The 15,282-nt window shown below is 52.4% G+C and overlaps 1 protein-coding gene across 5 annotated transcripts in view; it reads right to left on the bottom strand.

Annotated features, from left to right (window-relative positions):
- Positions 1 to 4,346: 4,346 nt before the first annotated feature.
- AP3S2 (adaptor related protein complex 3 subunit sigma 2) overlaps positions 4,347 to 15,282 on the bottom strand; it is a 72,253-nt gene continuing 61,317 nt past the window's right edge. For 3 of the 5 annotated variants that reach the window (XM_021674349.2, XM_021674351.2, XM_021674350.2), the window contains 2 exons: positions 11,768 to 11,875; positions 4,347 to 10,126 (listed from right to left, as the gene is read on the bottom strand). In XM_021674349.2, the coding sequence (XP_021530024.1) occupies positions 9,998 to 10,126; positions 11,768 to 11,875 (237 nt within the window). In that variant the 3' untranslated portion in view covers positions 4,347 to 9,997. Of the gene's footprint in view, positions 10,127 to 11,767; positions 11,876 to 15,282 lie in introns of those variants that run through there. The other 2 variants (XM_064376289.1, XM_064376290.1) reach the window with 1 other exon arrangement.

The raw sequence follows: 15,282 nt of genomic DNA, 5'->3' as shown, positions 1-15,282 counted from the left end.
GCAATGGTGTGATCTCAGCTCACCACAACCTCCGCCTCCTGGGTTCAAGTGATTCTCCTGCCTCAGCCTCCTGAGTAGCTGGAATTACAGGCATGTATCACCATGCCCAGATAATTTTGTATTTTTAGTAGAGACTGGGTTTCTCCATGTCGGTTAGGCTGGTCTCGAACTCCCAATCTCAGATGATCTGCCTGCCTCGGCCTCCCAAAGTGCTAGGATTACAGGCGTGAGCCACTGCACCCAGCCAAACATGGTAGTTTCCACCCACCACCACAAAACTATTAAAATACTGTTAAAGGGCCAGGTGTGGTGGCTCACATCTGTAATTCCAGAACTTTAGGGGGCAAAGGAGGGTGGATTGCTTGAGGCCAGGAATTCAAGACCAGCCTGGCCAACATGGCAAAACCCTATCTCCACTAAAAATACAAAAATTAGCTGGGCGTGGTGGCGTGCACCTGTAATTCCAGCTTGTTGAGAGGCTGAGGCACAAGAATTGCCTGAATGCAAGAGGCAGAAGTTGTAGTGAGATCGCGCCACTGCACTCCAGCCCAGCAAGATTCTGTCTAAAAAAAAAAAAAAAAGGCGGGAGTGGGAGGGGCAGGCAGGACTGGGAATGAGGCCTCCCTGCTCATCCTGTGTGGGCCCCTTGCTGCCACCTCCATCCCAGGGCCTCAGCCCCACGTGGCGCTTGGAAGAGCCCTGGGGAGGTGTGCCTGAGGTCAGGGTGTGGCAGCTTAGTGGGGGACTTTCCCTAAAGACCCCTCTCTAGGCTGGAGTCCCTTGTTGGTGACAGGAGCAGCCGTTCCTAAACCTCCGTCTCCCCACGAGTTGAAGCAGCACGGGCTGCCTGCAGGCCCCTTGGTCAGCTGTGTGAACGTGGCTCCTGTGCACCGGGGATTCCGGGTTTCCCTGGGCAACCGCGGCAGGGATAATAAGCTCCGTGGGCGCGCGGCTCCTGCCTGCGCTGTTTTCCACTGTACACCGGCACTTAGCACAGGACTTGGCATATCTAGGGTGAACTAAAGAACCAAAGCAGGGCATGGTGGTCTGCCCCTGTCACGCCAGCTTCTCAGGAGGCTGAGGTAGGAGGATCACTGGGGCCCAGGCCTTCGAGGCCAGCCTGGATAGATCGGTGAGATAGCAGAAGCCCCTCACACTGTGACGAGGGAGGGCAGGGGAAGCCGAGGGTCCAGGGGCAATGTTGAGAAATGAGGTGCATTGCCAGACGGACTGGTGGAGGGAAGGCGTCCCTAGCAGAGGGACAAACATCTGCAAGAGCAGCGGGGTAGTGCGTGGCGCGGGGGAGGCTGCAGGGCTCAGGGACAGTGGAGCCCTGAATGCCTAGCTAGGGAGCTGAGCTCTACTCCCAGGGGATTCGGAATCCTTGATGAAGCTGGGGAAAAGGAGATTGATGGAATTAGATTTGCGTTTTAGAGAGAGCCCCAGGGGACAGTTTGGGGACCAGATTGGAAGGGCGCCAAGTAGACGGCAGGAAGAGCAGTTGGTGGAGGGCGGGTCGGGGGTGCTCTCCAGAGACGGCAGGCGCGCAGCGCAGTTCGGGGATTTTCTGGAGGCATCTTCAGGAGCCTGGCGACCAGCTCGGGGAAGGGAGGCAGGGGAGGGGGCACCGGGGCCGCTGCTGGGGCTGGGAAGGGCGGGGCGAGAGTCAGTACTTCCTGGCGCTGAGATTTTCTTTCTTTCTTTTCTTTTTTTTTTTTTTTTTTTCCAATTTCTTATTGCTGTTGTTTTCAAAAACTGTTTGGATTTTATTATAAAATTGATTAGAAACACATTTTTTGGAAAAAAAAAAAAAAAAAGCAGCTTTTGGAGCGAACTTTCTTGGAAACGTTCTCAGGAAGTGGGAAAGGGCCTGTTGTCCTGGCTGTGGAAGGGATGGGAAGGACAGAGGTCCCCGAGGCGGCAGCAGGGCGGGGCCGCGGGGCGGGGGAGGAACGGCCAGGCCGGCAGCGACGCTAAACCCCGCACCCCTCCAGCGCCCCCTGGGTGCCACACCCTCGCACTGATCACACGCTCCGGTGTGTGTGGCTCCCCCAGGAAGCCCCCAGGGCAGGGCAAGGATCCTGAAGAGAAGTGCTGGGTAGGAGGCGGCTTTGCTGTCTGAAAGACGTGGCTTCCTCAGAAGGTCTGACACAAGCAGGGCACTTGCCTGGGGTTGTTCCTCATGCCTGAGCCTTTAGCTTCCTCCTTTTTAAAATGGGGACAATCCCTGGAGCTGTTGTAAGAACGAAATGAGAAAAATCCTGTACAGCATTTAGCAACGCCCCGCCCTTCAGAAGGCCTTGGAGAGGAACCCCCCATGGATGTCTCAGCGAAGTCTCTGACCAGGTGGTTGTGGCTTACCCCTCCAAACTGGCTTACCCCTCCAAACTGTCCCTTCTACGGAGGGGGTTGGGCGGGAGGGGGGAAGCCTTCACACACTCCCCACCCCCTCACGCCACCGCCACAGCCTCCAACATCAGACACACCACAGGACGTCCTTTCCAACTGCCCTTGGGCCCTACCCTCCTGACACCAGGACTCCAACCTGACTCCGCTCCTGGCACCTCCTCCTCCTCCTGCAGCTGCCTCCTCAGCCCACCAGGCCTCTCCACTCCCACCTGCCCTGGCCTGCACCACCCTGGTGCCTCATCTGCTGGCCTCCTCCGGGGCATCTGTCCTTCTGACCGCTTACTCCTCCAGTTCGCTCCTGCACCAGCTCTTGGAGCCCATCCTCTCCACACACCCCCATAATTCTGCCATGAGCCTTGGAGCACCCCTTATGATCCTCTTCTCCATCACAGGCGTCCCACCCACTCCCATGGGTTCACCACCTCCTTGGACACCATCTCCCATTGTCATCCATGGCCTAAGACACCCTGCCCAGCCCCCTCCACAGAACCAGCGCCTTGTAGCCATCTGAACCGTGCATCCTGGGGGCTCTCAAATATACCTCCAACCCCAACCCTGTCACCCTGCCCCTACACCTTGGTCAAGGGTGACACCCCAGCCAGGCTCTTTGCCTCCCTGTCCCCCATCCAATCGATCCCAATTCTGCTCAATTCTGCACCTACTGCCCTGTGGGTGCCCTCCCTTAGGGAGGGCTTGGCAGCCCCTCACTGGCCACTCCAGCCTCCTGGGTCCCCTTGCCCTCACCATAGCCTCAGCCCCACTGAGCTGGACTGGCCTTCTGGAGATGTCACTGTCTCCCTCTCCCTCCCCTAAACCGTGGAAAATCCTTCAGGACTCCACCACGCAAAGCGGCCCGCTGCTCCTCAGCCACCATCATCGCCTCAGCCTTTCCCCTGCCCTGCAGTGAGTGGCCCCCTTGCCTCTCTGCCCTGGGAGGGGACTGGCAACAGGCTCCCCCACCTGGAGTCTGCTCTCTCCCGAGGGTCCCCGGCACTGGCATATGGCAGGCTGCCAGGAAGAGGGCTGAGGATGGGCCAGCGGGGCTCAGAGGTTCTGTCACCGGAGCAGTCCCTCAGGTGGCTGCGTTCCTGGAATTCCTCTTCTTCCAGCCCTCAGGGTTCCTGGAGAAAGGCCCCACCTGTCTTGGGAAGAGGCTCACCTGCTCTTGGCCTCCCCAGCCCTCAGATCTGCATGAAACATGGCTCCCAGGCCTGGCTGCCTACAGGTGGGTGGTTACTGAAGCTCACTTCTGGGGGCTGGGGGCTGTGCCTGGCTGGAGGTTTCAGGGAAGGGTTAGGCTAGACCCCAAGCCCAATACTGGCACCTTTGAAGGGGGCACAGCGTGGCCGTTAGGATCAGGCTTCATATCCTGGCTGACACTTATTAGCTGGGTGACCTTGGGTAAGTCACTTCTCTGTGCCTCAGTTTCCCCATCAGCAGGTGGTAGTGGTGCTTTGCTTTGCAGGGTGGTGGTGGAGAGCGCGCATGCATGAGAAACGTGCGGGGCAGCAGGGCTCTGTGCACTCTGGCCATCTTATAACCATCATTCCCAGCAGCCCTGGGCCTCACAGCCTCTGGCTCCATGGCCCTCCTTCAGCTGCTTCCCATGGGGGTGGCCCAAGACCCTAGGGCTCAATGATGTGATGACAACAGTGTTTAGCAACGGGCAGAGAGTGGGCGTGCAGTGCAGGGGGCTGGCCCTGACCTTAGCATTTGCCAGTTTCCATGGTGTAAATAAATAACCCTGCCCTGTCCAGTTTCCAGCTGCTGTGGATGTGGTGTTGGGAAGAGGTGCTGGATGGCACACCACGGTATGACGTCTCCACCACACAGATACAAGAGGTGTGGACGGTCTCAAAAGCAGAAATGATAGTCAAGCGTGAACACATCATCAGGAAGTGGCTGTGTTGCATATTACCTTTGCTCTTTTGACATACTTTGTGAGCATATGTAATTTAATTTTTAATGATAGCTATGTTTGACTGCCCCATGACATGACTGAAATGTGGACAGCTGGCTCTCAAGCAGGTCCAAATTGGCCCCAGACTTCCACAATGCCATGCTGTACCCTCTCGTCCAGGGCACCAGGAGCTGCTGAGAACTCTGTGGGGCTGGCATCGGTCCGCCTTCTCCTCGTCCCAGGTGTCACTCTTTGGAACATCATGTTTAAGCAGGGGCTGCCTCTGGGTTTCTCTGTGTAGCCCATGTTCAATCCTAGGGACCCTCACTCCTGGCCCCTTGGTCTGCTAGTCACCTCCCAACCAAGGTTAAAAAGCACAGGGTTTCTAGCCAGGTGTGGTGGCATGCACCTGTACTCTCAGCTACTCAGGAGGCTGAGGCAGGAGAACTCCTTGAACCTGGGAGTTGGAGGTTGCAGTGAGCAGAAATTGGACCACTGCATTCCAGCCTGGGAGACACAGTGGGACTCTGTTTCAAAAACAAAACAAAATAAAACAAAAAAACACAAACCCCAAGGTATCAGTGGCTTACAACCAGGTTTAGGTCTTGCTCATGCTGCATGTCTGTCATGGGTTGACTGATGGCAGCTCTGGGCAAGTCATCTCCACTCTGAGATCCAAGTTGAAGGTCCAGCCCTTATTTGGGACACTTCCTGTCTCCTGGCAGAGATAAAAAGTGAACCCTGGAACATCATGCTGACTCTGCAGCTTTCTCCTTAGAGGTGGCACCCTCATTCATGCTCCCATCATTGACCAAAGCAAATCACATGGCCGAGCGTGGTGCAAAGGTGTGTGGAGTGCCGTGCTCTCTGGGGAGGGGCAGTACATATTTCAGGCAGGAGGAATGTCTACTTTGGCTGCTCTATTATTACTCAGCCCCTTCTACAAACTGGAGGTCATGCAGGGGCTTCACACACGACCCTGGCCTGCTGTCCCAGGTGTCGTCACCCCCAACTGGGCCAGAGTCCTCCATTCAGAGCCTGGTGAGTGGGGGCCATTTTGGAAACTTAAGAGACTAGCTAAACCCACCAGGCCCCAAATCTCAATCATTCTTGGCCACAGCCCACTCTGTGCATCCACCCACTGACAACCCCATCCCCATGAGCCCCAGAAACCCGCCGCCCACGGCCTCCACACTCTCCTAATCCCAGCCTCCTCCCATGGCCTCCAGTCTCTCCTAATCCCAGCCTCCTCCTCCTCTGTCTCCACACTCTCCTAATCCCAGCCTTCTCCTCCTCCCGCCTCCACACTCTCCTAATCCCAGCCTCCTCCTCCCCTGGCCTCCACACTCTCCTAATCCCAGCCTCCTCCTCCCCTGGCCTCCACACTCTCCTAATCCCAGCCTCCTCCTCCTCCCCTGTCTCCACACTCTCCTAATCCCAGCCTCCTCCTCCCCTGGCCTCCACACTCTCCTAATCCCAGCCTCCTCCTCCCCTGGCCTCCACACTCTCCTAATCCCAGCCTCCTCCTCCTCCCCTGTCTCCACACTCTCCTAATCCCAGCCTCCTCCTCCCCTGGCCTCCACACTCTCCTAATCCCAGCCTCCTCCTCCTCCCCTGTCTCCACACTCTCCTAATCCCAGCCTCCTCCTCCTCCCCTGGCCTCCACACTCTCCTAATCCCAGCCTCCTCCTCCTCACCTGGCCTCCACACTCTCCTAATCCCAGCCTCCTCCTCCCCTGGCCTCCACACTCTAATCCCAGCCTCCTCCTCCTCCCCTGGCCTCCACACTCTAATCCCAGCCTCCTCCTCCTCCCCTGGCCTCCACACTCTCCTAATCCCAGCCTCCTCCTCCCGCCTCCACACTCTCCTAATCCCAGCCTCCTCCTCCTCCCCTGGCCTCCACACTCTCCTAATCCCAGCCTCCTCTCTGAATGGTTGCCTCCTCCTGTGCTGGGTGTTCTCCGTAGACTCAAGTTATTCACCTCCATCCTGCTCCTCCCACAATGCCCCACCCACAGCAGGGCCCTCGGATCCACCAAGGCCCTGGTCATCCCCTGTCCCTCCCTTCTTCAAGCCTCCCTCCCTGCCCAGTGACAATCCCCAAGTCTTGTCAATTCTAACCCCAGAATGTCCTGCAAATCCTCCACTCCTCTCCATCCCATTGTCCTGCCCTGGTCTGGCCTGGGCCACCACCAAAAGTCTCCTAACTGCACCTGAGAATTTTTCTTTTCTCCCTTTTCATTCATTCTTTGCACTGAAGCCAGATGGCCTGAGAGAGGCCATCTCTTCCTGGTCTCCCTCCCCGTTGAAAGTGCCCTCTTGATGTGAAGTCACCCCACTATCCAGATGCTCCCCTCTCCCCTGCCCATGGCTCAGTCCTCAACCCTCTTGTCACTCGGCCACAGCTCCAATCAACATCTCTGGGTGGACACTCACTTCCTCTCCTGCCCACTCAGTTTCCCAGCTGGCTGGTGGACATCTGCCTGCAGAGATGCCTGGGCAACCCCAACCTAACGCGTTCCACATACACATCCAAACTCCCAACTACTGCCCTCCCGGCCCCTCCTCTCTCTCCACTCCTGACTGCTGCCCTCCCGGCCCCTCCTCTCTCTCCACTCCTGACTGCTGCCCTCCCAGCCCCTCCCTCTCTCCACTCCTGACTGCTGCCCTCCCAAACCCTTCCCTCCCTCTCAAGAGCCCCATCCTTGGGCCTCCTCGTTACATGGTCTCCACCTGCCAACACCAGCTCTGCCATCCTCCTCTCCCTCAGCTCCACAGGCCATCATCGGGTCCTCCCTATCTCCTGCTCCCAACACCACCATCCTGGTTCTCCTTCCCAAGAGCTGAGCACAGGGCCCTGGAGAGTGCATGCTGAGACTGTGAGAATGAGCCACCGTTTGCCTCAGCCATTCACTCATCCAGCAGAGATTTATTGAACACCATGGACCAGGCATGGTGCACAGCGGCTGGGATGCAGCGCTGAACAAGAGATGAGCCCCGCGCCCTGAATGGACTCATATCCCAGCAGGGGTAAACAGCCAGTCACTTCAGAAACCAAATCTCTGGTCTGTCAGAGTGCCACAGGAAAGTTACGCTGAGCAAGGGCAGGCAGTGCCAGGCAGGGGTGCCACTGCACGGGGTGAGGGGGAGGCCCTCCTCCCTGGAGAGGGTGGCATGATCCTAGTGGGCCGAGGTCAACCACCATGGCCAAATGGAACACAGCTCACACCTTCTCAGGAAGACATCCCAAATCAAAATCCAAGGACTTTCTTTTTTTTTTTTTAAATTAGAGATGGGGTTTCACCATATTGGTCAGGCTGGTCTTGAACTCCTGACCTCAGGTGATCCATCTGCCTTGGCCTTCCAAAGTGCTGGGATTACAAGCGTGAACCACCACACCCAGCCGGGACTTTGTTTCTTAACCTTTAAACTGGAAACACTTCTTGCTATCAGGATGGGGCATGGGGCATGGGGCTCGGTGTTTGGGGAAACAGAGTGGGTGTCTTTTGCTGAACAGACTTTTGTTTTCTTAAGTTTTGAACTACATGAATGTATTTCATTTTTTGAAAGGAAAAATTGAAATAGGAAAGAATTTTAAGTCTTTTGGAAAGAATCAATCATTTTCATGGAACTACTTCCCTACAGGGGGCCTGTTTTCACATCTGCCAACTTCTGCTGAAAGACTGCAGATGGAGAGAAGGGAGAGTCGTAACCCTGAAGATGGCATTCACCAGCCTGCCAGCGCCAACGCCACCATGCTGGCATGTGAGTACGGTGCACCCTGGGCTAACAATCACCACAGTGAGACTGGCCCCCTCTTGCGGGAGGGGAGACTCAGGAAGGTGAAAATCAGGACATCTGCTAGGAGCCAACAAATCCCTCTGGGACTCTCATACCTCAGAGACTCTCCAGTTTGGCTATTGCTAAACTTGGACTAGCCCCACCACTGATCTGAATATTCATGTCCATCATTGCTGCATCCTATTTGGAAAACCCTTACTAAAGACTGGTCCACAAGATGAGATTTAGCTGCGCTGGTTCAAGCCTGGCTCCCTTGCTGTCTTTTCTGGTGAAGCTGGGCCAAGAGGGTTTTACCAAGTGGGCTCCATGGTGGTGGAGGTGGTGGGGAGAGACGGCTGGCTCTGTATGTGGCAGAGGCCTGAATAAACAAGGATCTGAGAGGGCTCAAGATACCCCGACTTAATCCTCGATGTGGCAAGTACGGGGCCATGGCCAGGCCTAGCAGAAAGGGGGCTGTTTGGGGTACGGCCCAGCAGGGCGTGATGCGATCAGGTAGAAGCAGGAAATGGGTTACTGTCCTCTAACTATTCCATAGATCACAAAGCCACTGACTGCACTCTCCACAGATGCGGGCTGCCAGTCCGATGAGACTCAAAGAATGAGGCAGCCCTGTTCCTAGTTTCCAGCCAGTGCGTGTCGTGTCCAGGCCCCAAAAGGGTGACACCAGCTCAGGTTCCCACCCTCCAGAAGCTGGCACAGGTGGCAGTGGGTTTCCTTTGGAGGCAGCTCATTCATAACACAGAACGAATCTTCTGTTCCCGTGAAGAGAATGTATTTTAAACTTGGGAAGAGTCATAATTCTGGGATGTTCCACATGTTGTCAGCTTTAACCTTCTACAGTCACAGGACCTCTCCTCTGTGTGGCATGTGTGAGTGAGGAGGGTCCCTCTCCCTATTAGCAGGAATGTGGTGGGCCTGTGGTAGCTTTATGATTTGGATTGTGTCCTGCACATAACACCTGTGAGAACAGAAGTGGGACTGGGACAGGGCAGGAAGCGTCTTCTTCAAGAGGTGGTAATCAAAAGGTATGGCGATACAAGAGGATTCTGGAGACCGGGCACGGAAGCTCATGCTTGTAACGCCAGCACTTTGGCAGGCCGAGGCGGCTGGATCGCTTGAGGTCAGGAGTTCGAGACCAGCCTGGCTAACACGGTGAAACCCTGTATCTACTAAAAATACAAAAATTAGCCAAGTATGGTGGTGGGTTCCTGTAATCCCAGCTACTGAGAAGGCTGAGGCAGGAGAACTGCTTGAACCCGGGAGGTGGAGGTTCCAGTGAGCTGAGATCCTGCCACTGCCACTCCAGACTGGACAACACAGCAAGACTCTATCTCAAAGAAACACAAAAGGATTCTGAGTATAACAATCTCAGTATAGCCAGGGGGTGACTCTGGTTCTCCTAAAATCCTGTCCTTACTTGCCACTCACCACATCCCCAGATCTGTAGGGCCAGCCCTTTTCTACCTACCTATGACCCCTCACCAGCAAGGGAAGACCTCAGAAGCCTGTGGTGCTAAGGAGACGAAGACTCTAGTGAGAGAAGGGGCTCAGCCCTACTGAGAAGGTTCTGGGAAGCAAGACACTCCCTTGGGAGAGTCCGTGTGAGAGGTAAAGGTCCAAGTGGCTTGGGCACACTGACTTCCTGCTGAAGAAGGCAGGGCCTCTCACATCTGCAGTGGCCGTGTGCATCAGAGAGCGGCATGGCTGCACATGTGAGAACTGGGCCAACAGGAATCCCGTCCCCATTCCATGTCAAACAGTCTTCCCCAGACACAAAGGTTCTGGGATCTGAGGCTTCCCTCTTCTAAGGCTCAAAATGGGTTCTGTTTCCAGATGTGCTCATCTTTGCTTGCCTTAAGGACTCAATTTCAGCCCAATCCTTGACCCTCAGACAAACTGGGACAGGTTGGGAACTTTAATGTTGAGATCGCCAATGTTGATGTTCCGAGGAATCTCAGGCAGGTTGATGTTTTTCACGGCAGACACGGCCCGTGCAGGGGCTGCTGAAAGGCCACCCTGAGAAGAAATGAGAGGTGAGTATCAGACAAATTCTCAGTGTTATCTGCTTCATGCTAAAAAAAAAATGCAAAAACCAAAACAAGCAAACAAAATAACAGGTGGTGAGGGATCCCTAGAAAAATTCCAAACTGAGCACATACAACAGAAGTTTTAATTTCCCCCCTTATTCCTCAAAAGTAGCCAACAAAACAGTCTTGAGGTTAGATGGGGTTTGGCGCAGGGATGCAAGGCCTGCAGTCCCACCAGACACCCGCTCCTCAGAGGTGGGTGTGGCCCATGCAGTTTCACAGCACCAGCATCTCACAGTGCCTGGTGCATGGTGGGTACTCAATAAATGCTGAAATAATCTCAGGTGGTTTGTCAGGGGCACTTTTTGCAAGAGACTGAAGACTCTTATTGAAAAGTGCAAAGTTACAGGGAAATTCTTAAAAGGAAAAGGAAAGTCACAGCTCTAGGGCAACTGCTTGCCAACTAATGTGAGATGAAGAGAGCTGGCTTTGCATGTGTCATGTGGCAACAAGCTGGGAGTCAGTAACATGCAGAAGATGGGGGTCACAGATACAGAAGGGCTGGTGACACAGTGCAAAGAGTACGGACATCTACAGCCAACCCCACCTGCCAGGCTCACTCCCATGTGGGGAGAAGGGGAAAGGTGGATGAAGACTGTCTCACAATCCTTCTTCCCCTATTGCTTTCTTTCTGGATACCAACCTGATTCCGCCCTCACCCAGCAAGTCTCCATTCCTTCTCATTTCTAACCCCCTTGCCTCTGACTCACTTACTATTCCTGGAGTCTTCCCAGCCTACATTTCTGAAAGAACTATAGCTGCCACAATAGCTGTGGTCTGGAAAAGCTTCTTCAGCAGGACTGCCAGTCCTCACAGAAAGAAGAATTCCTGGTTTCGCAAGATCAAGTTCCATTATACAAGGCAAAGAAGCTCTTTAAGACACTCAGATAATTAAAGAGGTAATTTGGTAGCTATTTCTGCATGTGAAAGTATACATGTGTAACCTCTGCACCCTGGTAAGGCTAAGGAAGGGGATGGAGAGACCTCAGAGGGAAGGGACAGAATTCACGTGAATATCTGTACCAAAACCAGCACCATGTGGGGGTGGACTGGGGTATGTTATTTCCAAACCTAGCCCAGACTCTACTGTTGTTTTTTATAAGGCTAACTGGAAATAAGGAAACTGGCAACTCTGAGGTCTGCAAGACACCACGAGAAATGGCTGCTGGGAGATCAAACTCACAGAGCACAGAAACTGGGAAACCGCACTGCAATAGAAGGAGAGGGCTCTGGGTCCCTCCAGGGAGCCAGCGGCTTTGAAAGAAGGAATTACAAACCACAAACATGGTCCATAGCCCCCAGGCTAGAAGCTGTGTGCCTTCCTCTGCCATCTGGCTTTTCCATTCACTCTTCTACCCTTGAAGTCTGAGGTTTCAAACCTTGTTACCTGTTCAATTTTCAAGGCTGGTTGATCTTTAAATCCATCAGTTTCAATGGACTCGAAGAAAGAAAATGAGTATAAAACATTTCCTGAGGTTTCACAGCAACACAAACCAACACATATACACACTCCTGCTTCTGCCCAGGTTTTCTCTAACCAGCCAGGGCTAGAGCACAGCTGCTTGCTCACCTCAGATTTCTCCAGCCTGTTTTGAGCTTCAATCTGAGCCACGATTTCATTCATGTTTGTTTCCAACACCATCCCACCCATCACCACCTCCTGGAGGATGTAGTGTACCTAAAGGGGAAGCAGAAACCAGAAGAGTCAGGAAAGTCTGTGGTGCTCAGGGTGTAACCCACAAGGTTTCCTTGTCCTGCAGCAGCAGAGTGATCAGATATGACACCAGGGCCAGATTCACAACTCAGACACTCACGCCCTCCTGCTCATCCACCTCTCCTGGGATACCATGAGGGGTCCCTCCCAGGTCTTGGCACATCACAATATGAATCTCTACCCTCAGCAGGGATAGAAGTAAATGCCTGGCTACACTCAAGGCAGTGAAGTGGTAGCACGAGCATAGGCTTCAAAGTCACACAGCTCTTGTTTAAATTCTGGCTCTGCTACTTGCTAGCTGGGTGGCCCTGGGCAAATTATCTTTAAAGTGCTTCAGCTTCCTTCCAGGATTGCAGTGAGGGCTGGATGAGATAAATGTGTGTACAGCGCCTAGCCTGGTACCCAGGACACACTGTGTTCTAAGTAAGAAATGACGGCTTTCACTATTAATATTATCACCATCTACACTGACTGTCATTAAGTAGTAGGTCCAACTATGACAGAATAATCCCTATCCAAGCAGCTGAAATGAACGTCTCCCACCTTCCGTAAGGCAGATCCTCCAGCCTGTGCTCCATTGGAGGGATGTGATCAGAGCAAGACAGAGCCCAATTCCTTTGCACCCATCCTCACCTCATTTCTTACCACTTAGATTAGAAAGCAAATTCAGCATAAACACCTTTCTAAGCATGAGGCTCACATTTGGGCTCAGGTTCCATCCAGCTAGTAGTCAAACAATGCCAAATCTCTGTACCAGTGTGTTCGGTCAAGTTGGTAAGATAGCAAGTACAACCTTCTATTATTAACTAATTGCCAAATGATTGGGATAGTCCTAGGGGAGGTCAGAGAAGAAAGGGAACAGTGGCTAGAGAGATGAGAGAGCTTCACAGAGACAGTGGGAGGGCTGAAGCTAGGCTCTGACCTCAGAGAAGCAGGGGAAAAAAATTCAGGTAGAAGACATTGGAAGGAGCAGTTCAGCTGGTGTATGGGCAGGTATGCGGAGCTCCTGGATCTGGCTGGGATGGCAACTTTATTTATGCAAGAGAGAGGCTAAGACAAGGCTGAGAACGTAGTCTGGGTCTGGAATAGGGCTTCTCAGCCCGGGTGCTAGTGACATTTGGGGCCGGATAATCCTCTGCTGTGGGGCTGTGCTGTCACTGTGGCCTGTTCACTAGCATCCCTGGTCTCTACTCATTAGGTGCTAGTGGCACTCCTCCAGCTTGGCCATCAAAAATGTCTCCAGAAGTGTCATATGTGTTTCACAGGCAGACTCACCCCAGCTGAGAACCACTGGTCTAGGGTCTAGAGGCAACCAGCAGTTGACTCTGTAAGCAATGGAGAGTGAAGAAGAAAGATACGTCTGCGTGTCTGGGACTTGTGCACTTTTGGCATCTGAAATCCTCTGGCATCGGCTTGGCTCCCTGTATTTTACCCTCAGTAAGTGCAGGGACTTCTGATCTTGAGGACACAGTGAAATAAATCAAATGTATTCCTTGTATGTGTGCCCACACAGCCTTATCAACCACTGTTCTGTCTACATACACACACACACTCTCATGAGACGTTTCCACATTTTATATAATATGAATTATTCATTAGCTATATCCAAATGAAGATTTAATGGTAAAAGTCTCATATTTAGATAATTTACAAAATGTTAAACAAGACTAGTTTTAAAATTATTCCCTGGGGAAATTCCACTGTTTATATTTCCCCATCAAGAAATAGGACTCTGAAAACAGTATGGTGGTTCCTCAAAAAATTAAAAACAGAATTACCATATGGTCCAGCAATTCCACTTTTGGTATACACTCAAAAGAACTGAAAGTAAGGACTTGAAGAGAATGTGCACGCCCATGTTCATAGCAGAATTATTCACAGCAGCCAAAAGGTGGAAGCAGCCCCACTGTCCATGAACAAATGAATGCATCAACAAAATGTGCCACATAAATGCAACGGAATATTATGCAGCCTTCAAAAGGAAAGGAATTTTTTTTTTTTTCATCTGAATTAAGACGCTGTAAAAGGGAAGGGAATTCTGACACATGCTGCAACACAAATGAACCTTGAAGATACTACGATAAGTGAAACGACCCACACACAAAAGGATGAAGACTGTGTGATTTCACTCCTGGGAGGTACCCAGAGTAGTCAAATTCAGAGAGAAACTGGACTGGGGCTGCCATGGGCAGAGGAAGATGCTGCTCCAGTACGGAGGTGCTGTTTTGCAAGATGAAGAGCTCTGGAGACGGATGGTGGTGACCACTGCACAACAGTGTGGACACAGAACTGTCAGCTTAAAAATGGGGAAGACAGTAAACTGTATGTTACATATTTTACCATAATTTAATAAAAAAGGAGAGAAATAGTCCTCTATACCTGCATTTTTTTTTTTTTTTGAGACAGAGTCTCTCTGTCGCCAGGCTGGAGTGCGATGGCACAATCTCGGCTCACTGCAACCTCCGCCTCTTGGGTTCAAGTGATTTTCCTGCCTCAGCTTCCCAAGTAGCTGGGATTACAGGCGTCCACCACCACCATGCTTGGCTAATTTTTTTTATTTTTAGTAGAGACAGGGTTTCACCATGTTAGCCAGATGGTCCTGATCCCTGACCTAATGAGGATCGGCCCACCTTGGCCTCCCAAAGTGCTGGGATTACAGGAGTGAGCCACTGTGCCCGGCCTGCCTTCACTTTATGTATGAAGAAACTGATACATTTTATATATGAGGAAAAGGAAATAAAATGATCCCAATGTCATGTATATTAGTAGTAGAATGCTGTTGATTCCAGAGCTCATGTTCTACCCTTTACATCATACTTCCTCAGAATCCCAAACTATGTCTTCCATTCTATTCATCCCTGACCCCTAGTCCATATGAAATCGTAAGACTTGCCTTTGGTGTGTCAAGATCTTGTATTAATTCTTTCATGCTTTATGTCCAAGGCCTAGAACAATGCCCAGAGTAGGCATGCTGAATGAATGAAAGGCTTTTCACAGATCTGAGTAACATATTCCTTGGGCTTTAGGGACTTGGAAGATGAGGCCGGGCGCAGTGGCTCACGCCTATAATTCCAGCACTTTGGGAGGCCGAGGCAGGTGGATCACGAGGTCAAGAGATTGAGACCATCCTGGTCAACATGGTGAAACCCCGTCTCTACTAAAAGTACAAAAAAATAGCCGGGCGTGGTGGTGCGTGCCTATAGTCCCAGCTACTCAGGTGGCTGAGGCAGGAGAATTGCTTGAACTCAGGAGGCAGAGGTTGCGGTGAGCTGAGATTGCACCGTTGCACTCCAGCCTGGGTAACAACAGTGAAACTCCGTCTCAAATAAAAAAAGGGACTTGGAAGATGGACAACACTGTGATGGTGGGGG

Source organism: Aotus nancymaae, unplaced genomic scaffold (assembly GCF_030222135.1).
Source record: "Aotus nancymaae isolate 86718 unplaced genomic scaffold, 86718_ANA_hifiasm-v0.15.2.pri h1tg000014l, whole genome shotgun sequence".
Classification (NCBI taxonomy): domain Eukaryota; kingdom Metazoa; phylum Chordata; class Mammalia; order Primates; family Aotidae; genus Aotus; species Aotus nancymaae.
This window is presented reverse-complemented; position numbering and strand designations above follow the sequence as displayed.